The sequence below is a fragment of the Podarcis filfolensis genome (genome assembly GCF_964270895.1).
Source record: "Podarcis filfolensis genome assembly, chromosome: 11".
Classification (NCBI taxonomy): domain Eukaryota; kingdom Metazoa; phylum Chordata; class Lepidosauria; order Squamata; family Lacertidae; genus Podarcis; species Podarcis filfolensis.
The window spans coordinates 38,180,420-38,205,299 of NC_139613.1; the positions used below are offsets into that span (position 1 = coordinate 38,180,420).

Sequence of the window (24,880 nt, forward strand, 5' to 3'; positions counted from 1 at the left end):
TCATCCCCCCAATCACTGTGTGCAAGATTGACACACTATGTGGTTAGAGTATTGTGTTTAATTCTTTAGCTATAATGCTGTTTCTAGACCATATCACTGGGCAGTCCTTAATGGAATGTTACCATAATGTGTGTTCTGACCTCTCCTCTCAGCAGCTGCTCCTCTGCCCTACAATCTTTTCCTGTACTGGAGATGTATGCTGGTATTTCTGTACTTGTGCTCACAAACTAAAAAATAAATTAAAAAATCAGGATGTTTCCAAGAGCAAATGTTAAAAGCTTTGGGCACAATAGAGTCTTGTGCTTTTTAGGAGAAAGGTCAACAACCATTCCATTTATTTATTTATTTTAAACAAAATAAACAAACAATAATTAGATCTTGTGCAAGACTGATATATAGTTATTGGTTATTTATTCATCTTAGTCATTTTATACCCAGCTTTTCACCATATCAGAATTACAGTATTGCCACTCTGAGACAAAGAGGTTTCGTGCAAGATCTCAGTATTAAAAATATGTTTGTTTTTGAAAAATACCATATTCAGTTAAGGTCTGGTTAACTACAATAAGATTTCCCCCTTTTTTATAATGTACACAATACCTTTTTTCTTTCTTTCTTTCTTTTGTTCTGTTTTGTTTTCTACATGGGTACTATTTCTTGTTTCTTCTTTTTTTTACTCTAAGCACTTGTAATTTTGTACTTTTTATTTTTCAATATAAAAGAAAAAAGTCTTGATGTAGGTGCTGCATTTAAATTCACCAAGATACCTTCCCTCCAGATGTGTTAAGGTCTTGACAAGATAGCACCTCCAAACTGTGTTGCTGAACTTCCAGCATGCTTTTAAAATGCTGCAGGTAATGGAAATTAGCACACTTGTATTATTTTGGTTGGCAGAAACAAAATGGCGAGGTTGTGTTCCGATGAAGGGCAAATGGAATCTGGGAATGGGGTAGTACAGACCACCTATCAAAACATCACCACACCCATGAGAGATCACCCAACAAAAAGAAGGCAGTAACAAGTTTGTACACCAAGTGATGACTGCAGATGCATAGCAGGTAATTTAAGGGACACAGGTCGCCCTGTGGGTTAAACCAGAGTCTAGGGCTTGTCGATCAGAAGGTTGGCGGTTTGAATCCCCGCAATAGGGTGAGCTCCCGTTGCTCGGTCCCTGCTCCTGCCAACCTAGCAGTTCTAAAGCACATTAAAGTGCAAGTAGATAAATACGTACTGCTCCGGCTCTGACTAAGCGGCTTAGTCATGCTGGCCACATGACCCAGAAGCTGTACACCAGCTCTCTCGGCCAGTAAAGCGAGATGAGCACTGCAACCCCAGAGTCGGTCATGACTGGACCTAATGGTCAGGGGTCACTTTACCTTTACCTATCTTTCCACCATAAGAGAAAATCTGGAATAAATGTAAAAATAAGAATTAAAAGGTTGGTGTTTTGATGATGATGATGTTCTGAAGATGATGGGGTGAAATGGTATGGAAGTGTAGCACTAACCCCACAATAAATCTCCAAGATCTTCTGTGCTCAGTTGCTGCAGGAAGCCACTGGGCTTTCCTTCTTTCATCCAAATATTTGCTGCTACCATCCAAAATGGTAGTCAGGACCTTGTCCGCTATTGGACCTGGGCACTTGGTCTTTCTTTTCATTGGTGTGGAACAAAAGGGCTCTTTAGCTATGGGAGGCAATTTCCTTGGACAAGCCAGCAAAGAGGTCCCGTACGACTGATCTAGAGACTGTGTGCTCTACCCTTTCATCCTAATCTTCTCCATCTGGTTTGCAATATAGAATTTACAGTTCTTGCTACCTTAATTTAACAGTTGTGGCAAAGAAAGAGTCTTTGCTTGTTTCAAGACTCTCTCTTTTGCTTTTAATTAAACAGCAGATTTGCACCTTGCATTGTGTTTATTATGTCTGCAAGTTTTAATCAATTTAATCAGTGAAGTTGATTAATTGGAGGGGGCAATTTTCATCAGCAAGGCAGAGAGCTGAGGGTATTTTTGTACCTACTTTTGGTACTGGTGTTATTACTATAATATGGAATGAATCAAAAGTATTGAACGTTGGTTCTGTTCTTACAAGCAGCTAGTAGTTTTTGCTTATTATACTGAAAGTTCTCTCATACCTTCATTGTCTCAAAAGGGCATTGTTGGACAATATGCAAATATTCTTAAATGTAATTAAGTGTTCAGTTAATGGGTCAAATAGCAGGTGATTAATCAACTAAAATTGTTCAATCAGTTGACAGCTATGCAATATGGAACATTATGGTACAACCACTGGGTTTTCTCACGAGAACCTACATTTGGTCTAGAAATATATTTCCAGAGCTAAATAAAGTATAAAATCATGACTGTATGTTCGAAATAGGTATAAATGAGTACTTTGAAATCAGGCCAGCTGTCAGCTATTTTTTACTGCTATCTCCTGCTATTAACTTCATTATGACAGGTCTGTTTTATTGTCGCTGCGATAAACTGATTTATATTAACCACGATAGGTAAGGTTTGGCAGACTTGACATGAGCAGCTTCTAGTTTAAAAGGCTCAAAATTCTATTTTAGGAGTTTGCAAACTAGTCCTCACCAGAATTTGCATGTATAGTCAGTTATCTGAGAGCCAGCACAGTGTGGTGGTTAAGAGTGGTGGACTTGTAATCTGGTGAACCAGGTTTGCGTCTCCACTCCTCCACATGCAGCTGCTGGGTGACCTTGGGCTAAGTCACACTTCTCTGAAGTCTCTCAGCCCCACTCACCTCACAGAGTGTTTGTTGTGGGGGAGGAAGGGAAAGGAGATTGTTAGCCACTTTGAGACTCCTTAGGGTAGTCATAAAGTGAGATATCAAATCCAAACTCTTCTTCTTCTTCTTCTTCTTCTTCTTCTTCTTCTTCTATCTGTGCCTATGTGTCATACCACATACAGTAGGTTCCTTCCCCCACCCCTCCACCCCTCCCTCACACACACTGAGGAGCAATCACATTTTAAAATGTGCTTAATTGGGACAATGTTTGGTTTAAATACCACTTATAAGAGTTTGCTGTGTATGTGAAGAATTGAGTATCCATTCGTGGTTGGCAGCTGATTGTTACTTAGCAGCAGAAAGCCGATTGCGGGTAAGCTGGCTTCTTTTAATGCTGAGTTACAGGATTGTAAAATTACTCTTCTGATTGGCTTGCTAGATAGAAACTCTTGGTCACTCATTGGACAGGAAGTGTGGTCTGTATACCAATCAAATCTTATTGGCTGAAGGGTAGGCTGGTTGGAACATAAATAGGCTAGTTCTAGCCCAGCTTAGGGAGTGTGTGACAGTCTGAGATTGCTGTCCAGAAGAAGAAGAAGAAACTGGGAGGGAAAGCAGAGCGTAGGAGTCTAGAGTTGAAGCAGAAGCCGGAGGAAGACAGGCAAGAGGTGGTTGAGGAAAGCCTGGGAGTATCCTCTGCTTCCAAAGAGCTGAACCACCAGCTTAAGCAAATCAAAGGACTGTGAGCAGTGAGGGAGAGTTCAGCAAGGAGCTCCTGGAGCTGACCAGAGCGAGAATGCCGCAAGCCTGACTTATAGGAGAACCACCCCAAGGCCTTTTTTGCATGGCAGTGGTGAGAACTTACTGGTTGCTATGGGTAATTGGCAACCAAGTTAAGCAGGGATAGGAATTGTGGTTCACCATTGAGTCTTATGTAAGTTCCTATATTTGCAAACAACAGCCAGTTACAATAACAGCAACCTTGTAAAAGCAAGCACAAATCGTTAACAGGTAACCAAAATATAGTATTTACCTTGTTTTACTTTTCTATTTAATAATAATTGGAGAATATTTCATCATTTTGATTTACTTACAAAGTGTGTCTGGCTTGCTTTTGTACCATGTCTAATCTACCACAGCTACTATTATTTTAAAGGCGTTGGTTAACAGCACAATACAAATATATGGCAGCAGCAGTTAGAAGCTGGTTCTCTACATATTGAGGAGAGCTAATACACCACTCATTGGGGGAGGGGCTTTGTCATGGGGCCTCTAGTGCATAGTCTCATCCCCTTCCCTTCCTCCCATTCCAGTCATTCACCCTCAACGACCTCTACCAATTAGTCTGAATCAGAGTGCTCAGAGGGAACCATGGCGCTGAACATCATGTCAGCATCTGCAGGCATCTGTTAACAAAAGATGTCTTGGGAGAGCTTGACCCTAAGAAGCAGCCTATAAATATTTGCACCAGAGTTTGACCCTTCTGCATTACAGTTTTCTTATTTCAATTGAATTAAATGTTATTTAGGTTGTTTCAGATGAACAAACAAAGCGATTCCTAATGCACTTGTCTTATTTGCTGGGCAAATGATGTTACAGTTCCACCAATCCCAAAGGATTCACAGTATTAAGTGCTCTGTGACCCTATAGTTCACTTGAAAGGCTCTGTGAAATTTAGTAAACAAAGACACTACTCCTAGAAATGAGGGTATCTCTTGTTTTCTAAATTGCTGTTTCAAAGAGCAACAAAAGACTTCATTTAAGATCACTCCCTTCTCTCTTTAGAAATCTTCTCTCCTTGTAGACAGAGGAACAGATGGGGGAGGAGGTACAGAATCTATGAACATAAAAGAAAAAGCTTGTCAAAATATTCTTGTATGTCTTCCTTTAAACCTCCCTGCCTGAGTAATCCATGATCAGAGACAAATATTAAACATTTTTACAACAATCTACTCTTTTAAACTTAAATGCTACACTCTAGGAAGTTGAGCCTCATAAGACAAAACCCAAGAATTCCACACATGGGTAAATGTTTTATAAACAAGTCACTAACTTCGTCATTTGATTTTCTTCTTTGCCCATCACATATTGCCTAGGGAGATAAAGATTTATTTTTGTTAATTTATTCATTACAATAAAACTATTTGCCAAATAATCTCTCCAAAAAGGCGGGCATGGAAATTATGCTTAAGCCATTTTATCTTGGAGTGTGCACACAATAGTTTGATTGCACACTTAGAGAGATCATAGGAGTCTGCTCCCTCAAGGGTAAATCACATAGGAAGGCTTCCAGGGTAAATAATTGCAACTCTAAATCCATGTTCTTTGCAGATAGCTAGGCTTGAGAATCCTTTGTTTTGGGGAAACTTGTTCCAGTCGAAGAAGAAAACACAAAAGAAGTTCAATGCAATAAACATTCCCAGCCTCCCTCCCCACCCACAGACACACAAGTATAAAGAGCATAACCCAGGAAAATGGAGGACAAAATGCATGTAAATGACTCCTGGGCCATGAACATTTGCATCTAGCATATATAGATTTATCCTGATTTAGAGCTCAGAAAAATCAGATCATTGGGTTATGCAGAACAGCCTCCACCCCTGACTCACAACTTAGGGGGCAAATTTCTGTGTCAAGTATTTCAGATTTTACTTCAAGAGCTGGGTTGCAGTCAGTAAGCCAGAGCTTTCCAAACTTTGTGTCGCGACACGTTAGTGTGTTGGCTGCAGTGTGTAGGTGTGTTATGTGAACGCTCCTCCCAGGGCTGGAAAGGGGTTGGTTTAACCTCCAGTTTGCTACTAAAACTGAATTAAAAAGGTAAAGGTACCCCTGCCCGTACGGGCCAGTCTTGACAGACTCTAGGGTTGTGCGCTCATCTCACTCTAGAGGCCGGGAGCCAGCGCTGTCTTCAGACACTTCCGGGTCACGTGGCCAGCGTGACAAGCTGCATCTGGCGAGCCAGCGCAGCACACGGAACGCCATTTACCTTCCCACTAGTAAGCGGTCCCTATTTATCTACTTGCACCCGAGGGTGCTTTCGAACTGCTAGGTTGGCAGGCGCTGGGACCGAGCAACAGGAGCGCACCCCGCCGCGGGGATTCGAACCGCCGACCTTTCGATCAGCAAGTCCTAGGCACTGAGGCTTTAACCCACAGCGCCACCCGTGCCCTAAAACTGAATTACTGTGTAGCAAAATGATGCATGTCTAAAAAGCATGAAAAGTTTGGAAAGCCTTGCTTGAAAGGCTAAGACTTGGAGAAGCAGTCTGAGTCACTGAACGAGCTTCCTTGCATGCTCTACACACGGTTTCCTGCACCCACAAAGCCAAAGCATCTCCTGTTATGACATCCACAGCCAGCTGTATCACACCCAAAGCTAATCCTACTCAGAGTAGACCCACTGAAATTAATGGGCATGACTAACAGGAACAGCATGTGGGCTGGACCTGGGATCAGCCAGTGGATGGGCTGGCTGACAGGAAAATCCTTGTCTTATACCATACCAAAATTGGTATGTCTGTAAGCATTAAAAGAATGGTTTAGGGTATGTTTAGCCTGGAGAGTATTGTGGTCTCCACAATTTGGTCTCCCCCAAATGCCTTTCTCAGTAGAATGGAGCATCACTTATACTCCTCCCAGCTAGATAGCTCAGAAGGATATCATGCAGGGTAGCCCACCAGAGCCATTGTTAAGCATCTTCCACTGCCTGACCAATACATTATTTTTGTGGGTGGCCCTTGGAATTGACTGATTATCGAATGTTACAATTTATATTATTATGTTTGATTGTTGCTGTTTTCGCTTTGCTTTTATGTTGGTATTAGTTACTTCCTTGTCTTAGAAGACAGGCAGAATATTAAATAAATAGGTAAATTATAAGGTAGACAAATACCTTTGTGTTGTGTTTTCCCTACACAACTTTTTATTTTTATTTTTTGAAGCTAGGAAGTGCATATTTTAAGCAGAAGAAACAATTGAATTAAAATGTACAATAGACAGCACTGAATATTTAAGATTTTCTGGAGATTTCTTCCTGATTCAGTGATCAGCTGGGAGTAGTTGATGGCCTTTGACTGAATCTTAGACTATTCCAATTATTCAGAGGAATTCTGCCACCAGCAATTGCTGTGTGCAAAGATCAGTTATGCTTATAATAGCAAAACTTACCGTATTTTTCCGTGTATAAGACTAGGTTTTTTTCCTAAAAAAAATTAATGTCAAAAATTTTGGGGGCGTCTTATACACAGATAGTAAAAAATATATATGTTTTTTTTTCTTAAATTGGAGTCCCCAAAAATAGTGGGCGTCTTATATATGGGGCGTCTTCTAGATGAAAAAATACAGTATATGTAATAATTCATTGAATAACTTCCTTATATATATATATAAGGTTTTCCCCCTCAATGGAGCTTGTCCATCTCATGGTATAATGTTCATCTGTCACATTGTGTCTGCTTCTTCTCACATCACCATGCTGGTCAGGACAGAATCACAGAACTGAAAGCTACCTTGGCGGTGGTCGAGTCCAACAACATACTCAGTGCAATGCCTGCAATGCAAGCTGCAACTACAACCTCCCGAGCAGATGCCTCTCCAGCCTCTGCTTAAATATCTCCAGCCTAATATTTGCAGGACGTGAGTCTCCCTTGGCAAAGTATCCCACAGAAAAAATATTTGCAGGACGTGAGCCTCCCTGGGCAAAGTATCCCACACCATTGCCCCAGAGGGCTACTCTGGGGACCCATCTGCACTATGCATTTAAAGTAGTATAAGAATAAGAATTTATTTATATCCCGCCCATCTGGCCGGGCCTCCTCAGCCACTCTGGGTGACTCCCAGCAGAATATTAAAAACACAATAAAACATCAAACATTAAAAACTTCCCTAAACAGGTCTGCCTTCAGATGTCTTCTAAAAGTCAAATAGTTGTTAATTTCCTGGACATCTGATGGGAGGGAGTTCCACAGGGTGGGCGCCACTACCGAGAAGGCCCTCTGCCTGATTCCCTGTAACCTTGCTTATCGCAGTGAGGGAACTGCCAGAAGGCCCTCGGTGCTGGACCTCAGTGTCTGTGCTGAACGATGGATCTAGTATCATACCTAGTTTCTTTTGTACTGTACAGTGGTACCTCGGGTTAAATACTTAATTCGTTCCGGATGTCCGTTCTTAATCTGAAACTGTTCTTAAACTGAAGCACCACTTTAGCTAATGGGACCTCCTGCTGCCGCCGCACTGCTGGAGCACGATTTCTGTTCTTATCCTGAAGCAAAGTTCTTAACCCAAGTTACTATTTCTAGGTTAGCAGAGTCTGTAACCTGAAGCGTATGTAACCTGAAGCATATGTAACCCGAGGTACCACTGTATTATGAAAATGCTTAATAAAATTTTATTTTAAAAAAGTAGTATCCTACCACTTCAAATAGTCATGCCTTCCCTCAAAGGACCCTGCTGAGAGTTGTTAGGAAACCCCAATTCCCCTCAAAGAGCTACAATTCCCAGAATTCCTTGGGAAGAGAAATATATTGTTAAACCACCCTGGGAATTGTAGCTGAGAGGGGCCCGGCTCTATACCAGAGGAGACTGTTACTCTGAAGGTTATATAACTACTTCTGTGCACCCAGTTCCAACTATATAATCACAACACATGTTGCCACACAATCCCGACTGCCAATAAATAACCAATCAGCAGTGGCAGCAGGCACAAATGCCAACCTTGCATTCAAAGCGGCCTTCAAGGCCACAATAAACAGAAACTGTCACAGCCAAACCGTTACATTCTCCTTGTTGGACTGTAAATGAAGCTATTGCTAAACAGAACATGTCCACCCGTGGGCACACACTCCGTATGTACGTTGGAATCAATAGATAACAGGCAGAAGTAAACATCTGGCTGAAATGATGTGGGGGCAACGTTTGGCTCCCCAGATGTTGCTGAACCACAACTCCCATCATCCCTGGCCCTTGACCATGCCTCCTGGGATGGATGGGAATTGTAGTTCAGCAACATTTGGAGGAAAAACAAGGTTCCCTGCACCTGATCTATGTAGCCATGAGTTCCACAGTATTCTTCTATTAACACTTTTTAGATTCATAGAATGTCACCTTGCTCTTTATTGGATAAAGAAAAGTGGAAGTGCCAGCCTGACCTTCTCAATATTCTTCATGGTTTTATATATCTATTTAATGGCCTCTCTTATTAGCCTCCATCCAGAGGTCTTCCTATTTTTCTTATTTTTACTCTGTTCCTATGTAGCTCTTCTATTTCTGTTAGCTGTTTTATGAGATAGACTGGCAAAAAGTGGAGTATTAAGTGCCCTATTGATCCGTTCTTGTAATAAGTTCAGCCTGACACCATTCTTTATACAGAAACAAAACATTCTAGATTTGTTTTCCATTCTAACTGCCATTTTGGATCATCAGTTGTATTAATTTGTCAAATACAGTATATTGCTGATATGTGTCCAGTTTTAAAATGTCAAGGATGAAAGTAGCTACTACGGACATTATGTGGAATTTAATGCTGCATTTCCATGCACATTTACCTAGGAGTAGGGCCCGTTGAACTCAGTGGGGCTTCCTTCTGTTGCTTCATTGTAATTTTCCTTTCTGAGGAAAATATTTGAACTAATGCACTTCATTAACACCATTAATTCCTGATTACATTCTAATTTGCTTTTGACTGCCAGTCACATTCTTAAGATGTCTATGGCATTTCAGTACCATTGTTTTAAATGAAATATCTTTTGTGATCATTATATTTAGGATTTCGCTTGTTTTGCTGCAGTAGTTGTTCAGAGGCATCACAGTAAAAAAGGAGAAGATGCAAAGCAAGAATTTGAAAGGCTCCATTAAATATATCGGGAGCTGTTTGTGGGAAGCTTCTCTCACCCATAAAGGTGAACAACCGAACTGTGTAAATTGTATTGCAAGTCACAACTGGTTATTGCATATGCAATCATGATATGTATTTTAAAACATCAGCTGATCATACTATACCAGTTTCAGTTAGCAATGGCACACTGGCAGAAAACAGGAAAAAATAGAGAGCGCAGCTCATTCTACAAGTAATTATATGCTGCTAAAAACAACACTTGAACCTCATAGCCTTGCTGTGGTGATTCAGTTTCAGATATATTTTCTCTTGTGGAAATGTATCGTTTCTAGAGCTGAGTTTAATGTTTCTTGTTGTCTGGATTTTTATGGTTACCAAAGCTCCCCAAATTCTCTATGCACCTAGCTGCAAATCTGAATCAAAAATATAATATTGCCAGACACTCAGGACAAATGTGAGCAATTACCTTGGGTAGGATGTATGTAGGCAGACTGCAGGCAGAAATCAGAAAGGATGAAGTGGTCTGGTGAAATGATGGGAGGACTCGGTAGACTCTTTCAGCTACAAGTTTCCCAGAGGAGGAGGAAGGGAGCAAATCTGGGAGTCTTATAGCAGCCAGCCAGGCCACCAGATTAGCCCTCTTATTTCCCAAGCCAGGAGGATATGGGCTGTGATGTGTAGCTGAAATTATATTTAATTGCCTCCTTTGAGCAACAGCCACAATAGCCAAGGAAGCCAGTATCTGATCCACAGTGTTCCCTGGTCTAAGACCACTCATCAGCTGATAAGTGGAGACTTCATTCCTGCTCTCTGCTTCTACAGCATTTTCCCTGCAGCATCTGTGTTGTCAAAGCAGAACCCAGAACGATTGAACTCTCTACTCATGAGCCGATGAGAAGGGAGTGAAATCCTGCTCCTTTGTCATTGTACCAGTTCCTAGCAGGACCCCAGTGGTGTCAGCTGATTGACAGGTGGGTGTGGCCTTGGGGAAACTGCCTAATTGGCCAAATTGGACCCCCTGGCTGGAAGTCCCATACCCCTGGGGTGGGCAATATTGAACCAGTCAGATGGTTAGTCTGGTCTGAGTAGAGCAGCTTTTGCTTATACTCCAATAAATGTCGTCAACATATCATTAGGGGCCAACTCAAATAACACAAGGAATGAGTGACTTAGAAAATTATCTACCAAAGACTTTCTTTTTGTGTTAAATGCCTCTTCCTTTATAGCTAATGCCAAAGCCGAATTTCAGGAGTCTGTATACACCACTGAAGGTTTCAAATGCATTGGTATTGCAGTCAGGACTCACACCTGGGAATATATATATATATATATATATATATATATATATATATATATATATACACAACTCATTAAATGGAAGAAAAAGTTCATTAAGTTGGCCTTGTCCATCTAGTTTTTGGGTTCTTTAGTCTTTAAACAGTGTGAGGAATGAGGGGTGGGACTTGCGTATACCAAATGTAATGTTGCAATCCTTGTATAAAAAGGACATTTCATAGTGACTAGTAGCAATTTCATTACTGAGTGCAACCATGCCATAAGGCAATGAATAAAACTCAATATTCCCTGAAACACTGCAGCAAAAAGATAAAGTGTGAGTTTCATAATTGCACCCGTTATGCATATAATCTGAAATGTATCGCACAGTATATCAACAATTCAAACCACTGTACTCCTAGATTCCACAGATTGCTTCCTAAAACAGTTCTATCTCATTTTCCTAGAATGAATTAGTAATGAGATTTCACTTTTGTTCTCTCACTGGAGTTAGCAGATGTTGTTCAATTCCACCTCCCATCAATCCCTGTCAACATGGCCAATGGGCGGGGGTTGATGGAAGTTGTCACTCATCAACATCTGGTGAGACACAGGTTCTCCACCCCTGTTTTTGCACTACAGAATAAAAGAAATCCACTTTTTTTAAAAAAAAAGATAGAATAAGGCTTTCTCAAAAAGAACAAAACAATTGAATTAATTTGAATCCACAATTTACATAAATTATCCATACAGTTTGTACCTCTCTGCAGTGTAATGTTTCTTTGTTTTGAAAGAGCAAAATCTCATCTTAATTTGATTAGTGCATGGATTGTACTTTATCTGCTATCTTAAAGGCTTAGGACATTAACATTTGTATGCTGCTATTCTATACATATTCTACGCTACATACAATTTATCTTGTGCTAGCTATCCACGCACATTTAGCCAGAACAGATTACCTTTGTTCACATTAGCCTTGAGTAATTATCCACAATATCCTTGAGTAACTTTAGTCCTTGAGAAAGATTCCATTTCTCCAATGAAAATAGAGACATCCTAAAGAAAAGCAGGACATTCTGGGATCAAATCAGAAACTGGGACAGCTTCTGTAAATCCAGGACTGTCCCTAGAAAACAGGGACACTTGGAAGTCTGGAATAGGGTTTGTTCATTTATTATTTTATTTATCAAATTTCTATGCCTCTTTTCATCTGAGGATCACAGGGCAGTTTGCAATTAAAAAAAAACCCAAAATGCATAACAGTAACAAACAAAAACAATACCCCCCCAGTTAAGTCTGGGGAGTGTGCTGAGGGCCAGATAGAAAGGTTTGGAAGCCACTTTTGGCCCCCAGGCCCGAGGTTTCTTCCCCCTAAGTGAATGAAAGCAGAAAAGCTAGTCATGGATTTCCAACTGGATATCTTTATTTGGAACCATAATATGAAACCTTCAGTCCTGCTGAATGCAAAAATAGCTAATCTCTTTCTTCTTGATCTGAATGCTTCTGTCTTCTGTTTCTTTTGTATTAGGAAGAGATGATATAAATTGCAATGGGGGGGGGGTCTCCACCTCTCGTCAGTTACCCTGCAGGAGAAAGGAGGAGAAACATCAAAGGACCCTTCCATTGGCCAACTTTTAGCAATTTGTATTCTATGCCTGAAGCCTGTATTTTTTTTCAACATTGAAAAATAAACTTGGGACATAAATATGTATATTTAAAATAGTATAATAAATATCCATCTCTTGGGTACTCTGTAACCTATCCAGAATCACTCCACTTTTCTCCCAAGCTCAGAATATTCTTGTTCTTTGGTGAAACCGTATTACCTTCTAGTCTTGCCAGCTTGACAGTGGTGACAAATAATATATACTGCGAAGAATACATTCTCTCCCATGTGGAATGAATCTTGAAATGACATCTCAGTATCCAGGAGAAGATTTTATACAACTACCAAATTCCATATTAGACAGTGAAGAACTTACGCAAGCGCCATCTTGACCATATCTTGCAGAATGCAGAAAAAGATCCTGCAGGTAATCGGGTTGAATTCTCACACCTAAAGAGTATATAGGTTGTTTTCTTTTCCTGATGCGTGTCCAGTTTTGCAAGAAAATGTAAGAGGGGTTATCCATTCTAGCAAAAAAAAGCAGGTCACAGATGCTGAAATGCAGCAGATTTCTGGTGAGATATGAAGCAAATTAATACATTTGTATCCTGCCCTTCCATTGATGTGTTCAAGGTGGGATAGTTATATGGTTATCTCATTTTATAATTGCAACAAGACTGAACGGAGACTACAAGCGAGAGTTGCCACATATCCTTTTCTATTGTGAGTTTGAAGGAAAGTCTTCACTGTGCAAGGTGACCTTCCAATTTGCCTGCCCTAAGACCAAAAAAAAACCAGCAGAAGTCAAGCCTGTTCATGCATTTGCCTGAACATGTGAGCTCTTGCTGTGTCCAAGGGCAGGGGCAGGGGGCACAAATGCAAGCTCTGTCCCCAATGCAAGCTCTTTGTGCACAATCCCAGACCTTCCTCATGTTGAATGCGGAAGATCTGTACAGGCCGTTACTCATTTTCACTTGATGTGAAACCAACATGATTAGAAAACAATCTTCATTAGGATACCCAACTGTATGAGACACTATTGCATATGAGATCCTGCTCCACTTCTCATTTTTCTCTCATCCCAAGATGGCAGTGAATTGCATGTATTTGTTTTTTTTCAGAATTCAGGGCTGATCCTCCAGGCATTTGTAATTCCTACCATCCTCTAGTATCAACAAAGTGTTGCACAATAGCTTGGGGGGTTTCTGTGGGCACATCAGATCATCTTTCTTTATGATGCACCATTTGCAACCCAGCTGTGACACTGCCAGAAATGTTTCAAACCGCGAGCGCAGCAGTTGCTTGTTGTAACAATATCAAAGAGCCATAAGATGCAACCTGGGTGTGTTGAGCTTCCTGGAATGAACCAGGAACTAATTAAGAGCAACACTCACTTCCTCTGGCTTGAGGCGAGAGGAAGAGATCACGGACTGAGCCCTGCAAAACTTAAATAAAGTTGGTTTGATGCTATAAACAATTCCATATTCATAAAGCACTTTCCTGTTTTCTGCACTCGTGTTTTCTGAGGCATAAAAGAAAGTTGAAAGAAAAGTCTCCCATTGTCTGTTACAATATAATTAAAGAAGGGGGACAAAAGAAAAGGAATCCCCCTCCAAATATGTAGATGTTGTCTATTGTGGGCAGTGGCATAGTGTGGGTTGCCAGAGGCGATGGGGTGAAAGGGAGGGAAATGGATAGGGTACACATCCACATTCAACTGCTTAACGGCATCCGTGTCACCCAGGAGATTGCAGTTGCAGAGCTAAGAAAAGAAGAGTCGTTCCATTGTCTGGAAAGGCCGCTTCCTGGTTTGCATGGAGAAGCCGTTTTCAATGGAGCCCAGCGATGGAAGCGCACAGCTGTATTGAGGCAGCACCAGGTGTTGAAATTTTGTGCCCTAAAATTGTTGTGCCCGGGGCAACTGCCCCTGTGGGCTCTCTCCATGCTACACCACTGATTGTGGGCCCAGGTGCAGTAGAGCCAAGGGCAGAAGGAAGCTGAAAACAACACAGGTGGGTTTTGTTCATTTATTATTATAAGACACATGACTGTGTTGGCTGTTGGAGGTGAGCTAGAAAAAAGCAGAGCTCATTGTGCTCTGAAATCAATGCTGAAGAAAAAAGCGGGGAAAGCACCAAACAAATAAACAAATGCAATCAAAAGAACAGGCAAAGCTGCTAAATGGTACTGAAAAGCAAATCTTTATCAAATAATAACAGCCCTTGTGAAACCATAAAATTCCCAGCACTTTTCAGCTGATGACAACCTTCCTCAGGGATGCAAGATGAAGGTTCTTCTGTCAAAGGAACATCTCATTTCTTTTTCAATACCTGTTCTGAGGCTCTTCTTTTGCTTCCTCTGGAATACATTTGAAGCAAATGTTTTGATCAATTGTCCCAAAAGGTCAGTCGAACAATACAATCTTGTGAGCTACGCGATCATTGTGCATTATCAGCAGAAGTGATGGCAACTGTGAGTTGAGCTCAGCACTCCTCATGCTATATATGGAGAAAACTCCTAAGTACAGAATATAAAATACAATCAGGCAGAATTATGAAAAGGAATCCTGGAGATATGGTAAAGGAAACTGCATGCTTGGTGTCACAGGATCTTGGCTACTTGTATTTTGGGACTGAGGAATACGGGAAGGAATGTAGAGCAGCCCAACCAAGGGCCAGCTCCTATTTTGGGGCAGCCCTTAGCAAAATGTCATCCCATGAGGACTTTCTGCTAGCCACCAACTTGGGTGGCTTTTAAAGAAGATAATACAAATTCATAGAAGACAAAGCTACCAGTGGCTAATAGCCACAATAGATATGTCCTTCTTCCAGTTTGCTTGGAAACATAGGTGGGCAGAGTACTGATGCGCTCAGGCCCTGCGTTTGGGCTTGCCATAGGCATCTGGTTAGCCACTGGTTAGCCACTGGTCCAATCTTTACTCAATTCCTCATGGATCTCTAGGACTTTAAGCAGGACCACATCCCCCTAGAACCCCTGGAACAGATTTGGGTGTGTGTGAAAGAAGGACAGGATGGAAGGTCCAATTGCATTTGCAGTAATCCTTCACTAACAATACCTTGAATTGACACTTCGTTGAATACAACCTACCGTGTCTGCACAACACCCATAGAATCACAGTGATGTTGCATGCATCAAAATGGTGAGCGATGCTAAGAGAATATACACAGCTCTAAGAACGTAATTGGCTAATTTTTGTGTAAGCTGAATGGAGCAGGCATTCAGTTGGGATCCAGTAAGGCCTGGAAGGTGGGAGAAAATCAAGAGTGACAAAGAACAATTTGGAGTACTGTGGTTGTCTATAAGCAGTGTCTCAGATTGATAGCAAGGAAATATCACTAACAAATTAGGGGCATGGCAGGAAAATAAGACATGAGCAATAATTAGGCAAAATACATGATATTAACATAAATTCACATAACACAAGCTTACAATGTGAACTCATCTGAATATTAGTTCCGTTTCTTCGGGGATGTCTCTGAAAGGTTGTGATCTGCTGAGGTGGTTGATTTCTGCTGCAATTCCTCCCAACTTTTAAACACTTCCCCAGGAATGGAGTTGAATCTGTGTGCAACCAACTTTGATATGTGCCCATGCTCTTAGAGCATAAAGAACTGACTTACAAAACATTTCAGATGAAGGTCACCCACTTTGACTAGACTGAAACACAATAGTAATGTCCTTTTCTTAATCTTCTTGAAGCCTTTCCTTCCACGCATTACAGTTTCATCCCTCATTTCTTTTGTCTCATTTCACGTCTCCTCTTATGGCTGCTTTAATATGCTTATTCGCCAATATCTCACTTGAACAGCTCCAATTCACTTACTGTAGGTAATTAGCTCGGAGTTCCTGAGCCCCTGTCATCTGCACTGCGGGCTGCTCTAGCTTGCTGAATTTTTTAAAAAAAAATCCTCCTTGGTTAGAAACAAAAAGAGACTCTGGATAGAGTAATGGGATTATGTGGCCTGATCTTTTTGTCAGTTCCTGTTCAGACTTAAGTCTATGTCTTCTTTTCTTGTGTTTGTTGTATGCCTGTAGGCATGGGAGCCAACTCCTAGGGACCAAGGTCCCTTCGGCGCCCCCAATAAAATATTTCAGGGGGCTAGACCCCCCAAAAGTTGATGGGCATTGTCATTCAAATGGTTTGTGTGTGCTATGTCTTATGATCGATTATGTCCCATCCCCAATATTTTATTCAAGTTGGCACCCCTGCCTGTAGGCGAAGTGGAGATTTTAATCTAGGCTAGTTAGTGTATTTAAGTGTGGAGAATCAGTGGGTTCAGTAGCACAGAACAGGTTGAAAATTGTTTGGATGTGTATATGGGAGCAGACATCATCCAGTCTTCCTTTTTTTATATATATATATAAAATATTTATTGAGATTTTACAAAAAACATAGGTTTACAGAATACAAAAAAGACATATGAAAAGAAAAAGATAAAAAAAGAAAACATACAAAAATACATAAAAAATAAAAAATACAAATACAAATACAAAAAACAAAAAACGAATAGCTAAAAAAGAATTAAAAACAAATCCATTTTTTGTAACTTTAAACTCATTAGCTTGTTTCCTTGACCTCCTCACACCTCCCCTTTTTGTATTCCCATTTAAATAATCAACTCAGCAAATCCTTACCCTCTTTCATTTATCTTAACTCTATATCTTAACATATTATAACTCATATTTTCATCCATTATCAATTCATTTTTGCATATTCTTATTAACTTTGTTGCTAATGCCACTTATTTTCAATCCAACATCATTTTAACATTCATTAATTTTACAGTGTTTCTGCAGATAGTCGTTAAATTTCTTCCAATCTTCTTCCACCAACTCTTCTCCCAGGTCTCGGATTCTGCCAGTCATTTCACCAATTCCATATAGTCCATCACCTTCATCTGCCACTCTTCCAGGGTGGGTAAATCTTGTGTCTTCCAATACTTTGCAATAAGTATTCTTGCTGCTGTTGTTGCATACATGAAGAAAGTTCTATCCTTCTTTGGCACCAATTGGCCGACTATGCCCAGGAGAAAGGCCTCTGGTTTCTTCAGAAAGGTATATTTAAATACCTTTTTCATTTCATTATAGATCATCTCCCAGAAAGCCTTAATCTTTGGGCACGTCCACCAAAGGTGAAAGAATGTACCTTCATTTTCTTTACATTTCCAACATTTGTTATCGGGCAAATGATATATTTTTGCAAGCTTGACTGGTGTCATGTAGCACCTTTATATCATTTTCATAATATTCTCTCTTAAGGCATTACATGCCGTAAATTTCATACCGGTGGTCCACAACTGTTCCCAGTCAGCAAACATAATGTTATGACCAATATCTTGTGCCCATTTGATCACAGCAGATTTAACCGTTTCATCCTGCGTATTCCATTTTAACAGCAAGTTATACATTCTTGAAAGTATCTTAGTTCCAGTCTTCCATTATTGTACCTGGTCCTATCTGAAACCAAGTGAAACCACCGGTCCATTTAGCTCAATATCACTATGCTAACTGGCAGTGGCCCTCCAGGATTTCGGCCTAGAATGCAAACCATGTGCAGCCATTCCTTTTCAAGTCCCACGGGGCCTTCTTCTCCTGCTCGCAAAGGTCCATCCAATGCTAAGCTCCATATTTCATCTCCTGACACAGAGTATAGTCTTACTCCCCAATGTCTCAATGTCTACTCTTTGACCATCCGTCATCCATATTTACAACTTCCATTGCCTGCTATCTAGTTGGCTTCTTCCTTGCCTCCTGACAGAATCAGCCCCACTATTCTTTCTTTACCTTCTGTAGTTTCTGAGCTGAAAAAAGCATCCACAGGGGTGGAAATCCCATCCGCCAGCTCCTCCATTCAAGATGACCACCTAAGGTCGATTTGTGATATGTTGATATGTGTGGGTGTCTTTATGAAACTAAAGGCCCTTGAAATAAAAGAAAATTTGTGTGGGCTTTTTTTACTTTTTTACTTTACAGAAAAGGACATTGCTTTTGACAAAGCATACTACAATCTCAAGAGGAATAGCATAAAAAATGTAAAGTCATGGTCACTGAAGGTATAATGAGAAACAAATCATACACAGAAGATACTGCAGAGGAGTGTTCATACCCACTGGGATTACCAACTTGTACAATGCGGACTACCAGAGCTGTCTTTCGCATCGGGCTTAGTGGTGCGTTGCGCCAGGGCGCCAGCCTCTCAGGGGTGCCCCAGTGAGTGGGGGAGCTGCGCGGCTTTGCCGGCGGCCTCCCCTTTCCCAGCACACCTGCCAGCTGTACCCTATCAACCATATGGCTGGCGGGTGTGCAGCTTGCCTCCCAAGCCTCTGCGGGAGGAGAGCAATCCCTGCAGAGGTTTAGGATGGAAGCTGCGCCCCACCAACTATATGGCTGGAAGGAATTGATCTCCTGCAGGAATTGATCTCCTGCAGTGGCATAGGAGAGAGTTGTGCGCCCCCCCCCCCATGGCTGGCAGTACGCAGCTTCAAACCCCCCCCCCACCACTATCCGTGGTAATTTGGGGGCGCTGGGCAGATATTCGCACCCCGGAGCCACATCTGCTAAAGACAGCCCTGCAGACTACTTAAACTCAAATTAGAGTGCCAAAGCTCAAATGCATACAAAGTGGGGTTTAACTCTAATAATAATAATAATAATAATAATAATAATAATAATAATAATTTTTATTTATACCCCGCCCTCCCCAGCCAAGGCCAGGCTGAGGGCGGGTAACAAGCAATAATAAAAACAAGTTGAATGAATACAGCTTAAAAACAAGATTAAAATACATCAATTAAAATACTGAAACATTAAAATATTAAAATGCAGCCTCATCACAGGAGGAGAAAGGAAAAAGGAAAAAGAAAGAGGGGGAGGGAAACAAATTGGCTCCAAGCTAAAGGCCAGGTCGAACAACTCTGAAGATTGCCACTCATTTCCAGTGAATCCACAACAATCTGTTAGAGGAGCTGCCCCAATGTGTCCTTATCACCGTATGTGGTGTCCTCCAAAGGTGGAAACTTTTTGGACTGTGATGTTGTTAGAGGTGGAAGCCATTACAAAGCAAACCATAGTTATGCTACTGTTTGATGTAACATTATTGACTTTGTTTGATGTGGGCAATGAAGGTCCATAGAGGAGAGGATTGATCAGCCACTTTTCAGTGGCAGCACAAGTAGTAATAGCTCTGACATGGAAAACACTAGGGGAAGTCTGTGCAGCTAGGTGGCACAGACAGGTGTGGCAAATTGTCCTTTGGGAACGGTTGATCCAAGTTATGAAGGTGTCTAGAGGACAAAGTAAACAGGTCAAAATATGGGTGTTTAATTTTATCATGCACAAAAATAATAAGAAACAAGGGTGACCAATATCATTAGATATAAACCTTTGGGCACCCTAATCGTAAGGCATTTTTACTTCTCTGCTATTCTTTCTATTTAGGAGGGAAGTCAATATTAGAAAGATACCTTAACAAAAAAAATGAGACTAAAAAACTGAGTTAAGAAAATGCAGTGATCTAACTACAACATAAACTTACAAATCCAGCGTTATTTGATTGTGCCTGCTGGAAGAGAAAGGTAAAACCATTAGTTTTTTCAGACAATATTCTATGTGCTTTTATATAGAGAGAGAAATCATTTTCTGTCCAATATGAGTTACTACATGAGCTGTCAATACTGATAGCTCATAGTTTAGTTTACTTTATCTGTGAAGTCAAAATATCTTAGGTTTGATTGTTTTGCTTGTATTATGTGCTGTCAAATTTTCAGTAAAAATTATATAAATATTTTAAAGACAATGCATATTATCTCTTCCCTATTGCATGTACAGGAAGGTGTGCAGGAAGAGTCAATGTCTCCAGTCCACCCTCCAAGATTGACTTGTCATTTCCCCCATTAGAAGTCAATAATAATAATAATAATAATAATAATAATAATAATAACAGTTCCATCCTATTAAATGGTGGTTGCATTTCGTGTGATAAAGGATTGAATCTGTTGCAGCTTCTTTACTCTGATCTTTTAAAAACCAAGCAAAGCCTAAAAACCTTATTCAGCTTCCAAAAGAGGTGGTGTTACGAGAAACAACAGCACCATCTGTTGGCGGAATAATGCTAAAAAGTTTGGTCCTCTTTTCTCATGGCCCAATATGAGCCTCTTCTTCACACAACGCATGCTTTTCATAGATGTAAGCAAAAAGATGTTATATGCACTCATAAAACTGTGGAAGTGGCACTAGTGTGGTTGTTCCAGCAATATGACTCAAAACAGGTAAGTGAACCTAGAAGCTGGGAAACAGACCTGACAGCAGCTTTAAATTCTTCTGGATTACAGGTTTTGCATAAGTCTTGCCTTGTATTTGGAATGCAACATTTGGTTTAAAACTTTTGAGCTAATAAGCAAATGCAACAACATTATTAAATCATTCAGAAAGAAAGCAGAGTCCACAACATTAATACATTTGAAATAAAACTTTATTTCAAGTCAAATATTTAAAAATAATCTGTTTGAACAAAATAAAAATTGTAAGGCATTTACCTCTTGGTGTGATGTTCTAAAATAAATACTCTATCATTCAAAATATTATGTGAAACTGTTCAACACAACAGGAGTACAGTCTGTTCAGGATCTTTGCATAGAGTTGTGTGATGTGCATATATGTACACACAAATACATTTATTGATACAACAAAATAGTGCAATTATCTGGCACTCAGTGGCAATATAAAAGAGCATTCTGTTAGCTTGCAAAGAGCAAAATCATAATGTCCACAGAGCCTGAGCATACCTAACTCTGTTAGATGGTTTCCATTGGAAAATACTATTTGACACTAAAAACCCCAAAAAACAAATCTTGATAAGTTCTTCACACTGTAATTGAAAGAGGATTTATATACAATCCTGCACCCAAATAGTAGTATGTATAGAAAGGTATCTGAAAGAGAGCACAGTGATTTCTGCAGGAAAAGTACACATAAATGGGTCCAGGACCATAGCCTACTCGCCAAAATTTAGAGAAATGTGTTTGCCAATGTTATGTAAGTAGCTCTGTGCAAGCAACTTCCTTTTGTCTAAATGCAATAAAGTACTCCCCACAATTCACAAGGGGAAGCTGCAAAAAGCAATCTGACAGAACCAGATTGCTATGGAGGAAAAGAGAAGAAAATCTTCCCATTGCCTTGATCACCCACATTTTGGATTGTGGCTGAACTCTTTAAGGCATTTGGTTTCAGAAAAGTTCTGGCAGTCATAATAAGGCTAGCTTAAAATGGCAGAAAGTTAATTGGTTACCCCCAACTATTTCTTTCTAAATGCATTTTAACGCTTCTAAAATGATCAGCCCTTTATCATAAGAATCCAACATACATATAAAACCAAAGGTGCTTTCTAACCCTATGGATGTATTTGCATTATATAAAAAAGACACAAACAGTACGGTTGATAACTTTGTCCAGATCACTGCAAGAAGAGATTATGATTCACATTGCTTGTGAAACAAAATACTGAGACAAAACTTTTTTAAATTGTAGAACTGAAAAAGCCTGAAAAGCAGGAAGAGTAAAGTATATTACTTGCTTGTGCTGCAGAGATCCTAACTTGTGCAGGCTTCTTTTTTTTTGTGATCTGTTACAGAACCCTTTTACTGCCAGTGATCCCAAGGACCACTTTTCTGATACCCTTATGAAAACAGACAAGTCATGTTGTGAATCACTGAAGCTGCACCATTCTCTCTGCTCCATACTTTCAAATGGTAATATTTTTATGACTGCTGGGGGCATAAGATGCTGTAAATGCATCCTAAATTACTCCTCCTCACAATTATTTTGGAATTAATGGGAAAACATGTGATAGAAAATAAGGTGGGAAATGATAACATCCCCATGTATCCTAGCATTTATGAAGACGTTTAAGATTCAACGCACTCCATTTTATGGCACTAATATTGAGAACGCATGAGAGTGTTTAACTTGACGTTGGAATGACAAGAATCACAAATTAATTTTATGAATGTCTAAATATAGACATATTCTTTCTGCACTTCTCAGATACACTTCAGTGAAAGTTGTGTATCTGAGTGTTCAGACATACAAAAAATAATAATTTATCTGCGATTGCCGCTATTCATATATGAATGGTGACATACACCTAATGGCACTGTAAGGTACATAAAAATGTGTAAGGTTATTGGTTTAACTAGTTTTCAGGTTTAAATAGTAGATAAAATATATATGATTCTCCTGACTAAAATTAGTCTGTTTATAAACAGGCATAGGCCAAAGGTTCAAGTAGTTACATCAAATGGGTTTGGAGACATGGCAGCAACCATTTTTCTTGAACATAAAGAGCTTAAAATAACCTTCTTGAATTGAGTTTTTTTTGAGTTAGTATTCCTATGGTTATACACACACACACACACACACACACACTTAAACAATGGTACTGGGTCCTGCATGTGAAAATCTTTCTAGCAATTTTCTTGAATTCTTTTGTTGAGCCACACAAAGACAAAATGCCTCTGTTGTATAACATTCTATATGCTTTCATTTTTATAAAAGCATATATATAATTTCATATATATATGAACAACAGAGGCATTTGCCAGAGCATTTTTTCTTTATGTGGCTCAACAAAATAATTCAAGGAAATCACTAGAAAGATTTTCACATCTTGTAATTGTACCATTTCTGTCAAGTCAAAGCCTACAAGTCAAAGAAAGCCTACAAAACAGGCACTCGGTTTCGTCAAGCTGGCAAGCTATGTAAACAATCCACATTTATCCTTTGAGAGACAGAGGTGCAAATAAATTTAAAACACTTTGCATCTATGGTCAACTAGCCAACAGTATTGTTGCATAGTGTGCCTGGTTTGTAGAAAACATTACAAGAGCTTTAAACAAGTAAACTTAGCTCTTAGGTGGCTAATTCTCTGTAGTGCATCACAGTTCACTGACAGGTCAGGTCAGATGCTCAGGAGTATAGGGGCAACTGCTGGGCTTGTGGAGATACCAACTGCATGAATAAGTGGGGTCTATGCATGTGGCTGTCATTATTTGCAAAACAACAGTAGTTACATGTATCCGCTATTTCATACAGAAAGTGCTTCTGTGGGGTTCAGCAGTGTCATAAATCTGCTGGTGGCACATAAGCTCCTAAAGCCAATTGCACATAGCTGCTGATGACTGGAAAGAAACAACATAAAATTTAAATACGCCTCTGATCTCTTTGACATAAGATTAAAACAAAGTGCTGTTTTATATTCTGCAACATTCTAGGAGATTGGATCCAGATTTGCCTTTTCTGTTTGCAGAAGAGATTCCCATCCAATGGTACCTCCCACTGGGGTTTATTTCTGGAGGCAATTTTTGACGGTTTCCTGTTTCCTCTGCAACCCCCAACCCCTCTTCCTCCCAGGCTGGTGCAAATTTGGGAGGCTGTCAGAGGAGGTTGAGGAAGGAATTGGGAAATCAGTACATATTTCCTCTTCTCCCCATCTTCTCACCTAGTGGAAGAATACTCTTAATGGAATTGCATTTCTGGAAAGTCTGGATCCAACCTCATGGTATTTTTCCTGAATGAAACATTGTTTGAGGTGACTGAAATAAACCTGACAGGCTGTGTTTATTTTATTTTTATTTTAAAAAAAAAACTTGAAACAGTTGCTCAAGATGTGCTCCGGTGCTGGCATGATTCATATTTAGCAGAGCCAGCTGCTATGACACATTCTTAGAAAGCCATCGCTTCAGTCTTAGTTTTTGCGTGAGAGTTTCTATGAAAAATTTAGGGGTTTGCTGTGTTAAAGTTGTACAGAAGTCACTGCTTCTTCTTTCTTCTCTGAAGACTCCAGTTGCTCTGGTGGAGGGTTATATATGAAAACTGCTGTAACAGTAAAAATGATGGAGATGACTTTGGCAATGACGCCTGCGAAAGGGAAAGAAGGAAGATTTGCAGCATTTTAACAATTTCCCTTTTGCTAATTTAGCAATTAGTGATAGCTTTCGGTTTATTGTGTTGTAGATTTATTTCACACCTCTTTGGAGATCTCAGCAACATAACCTATATCGAAGCTTTGATATTCCACACATTGATTGATTTATTGATAAGTTAAAAGGCAGCCAATTAAGATGCAGTCTACAATTGGCATTGGGCCAGCTGAGGGAGCTATAGAAAGAAGAAGAGTTTGGATTTGATACCCCGCTTTATCACTACCCGAAGGAGTCTCAAAGCAGCTAACATTCTCCTTTCCCTTCCTCCCCCACAACAAACACCCTGTGAGGTGAGTGAGGCTGAGAGACTTCAAAGAAGTGTGACTAGCCCAAGGTCACCCAGCAGCTGCATGTGGAGGAGCGGAGACTTGAATCCGGTTCACCACACTGGCTCTCAAGAGAGAGGCAGAAATAGCGCTC

The 24,880-nt window shown here is 40.2% G+C and overlaps 1 protein-coding gene and 1 long non-coding RNA gene across 3 annotated transcripts in view; one reads left to right on the plus strand and one right to left on the minus strand.

The window, feature by feature from the left end:
• Positions 1–360: 360 nt before the first annotated feature.
• LOC310745203 lies at positions 361–13,544 on the plus strand. Its single transcript, XR_014540020.1, has 3 exons — positions 361–854; positions 9,533–9,644; positions 12,384–13,544. It is a non-coding gene; the product is annotated as an uncharacterized lncRNA (long non-coding RNA).
• Positions 13,545–20,934: 7,390 nt separating this feature from the next.
• SLCO4C1 (solute carrier organic anion transporter family member 4C1) overlaps positions 20,935–24,880 on the minus strand; it is a 37,549-nt gene continuing 33,603 nt past the window's right edge. For both annotated transcript variants that reach the window (XM_083576836.1, XM_083576837.1), the window contains exon 13: positions 20,935–24,395. In XM_083576836.1, the coding sequence (XP_083432962.1) occupies positions 24,271–24,395 (125 nt within the window). In that variant the 3' untranslated portion in view covers positions 20,935–24,270. The remainder of the gene's footprint in view (positions 24,396–24,880) is intronic.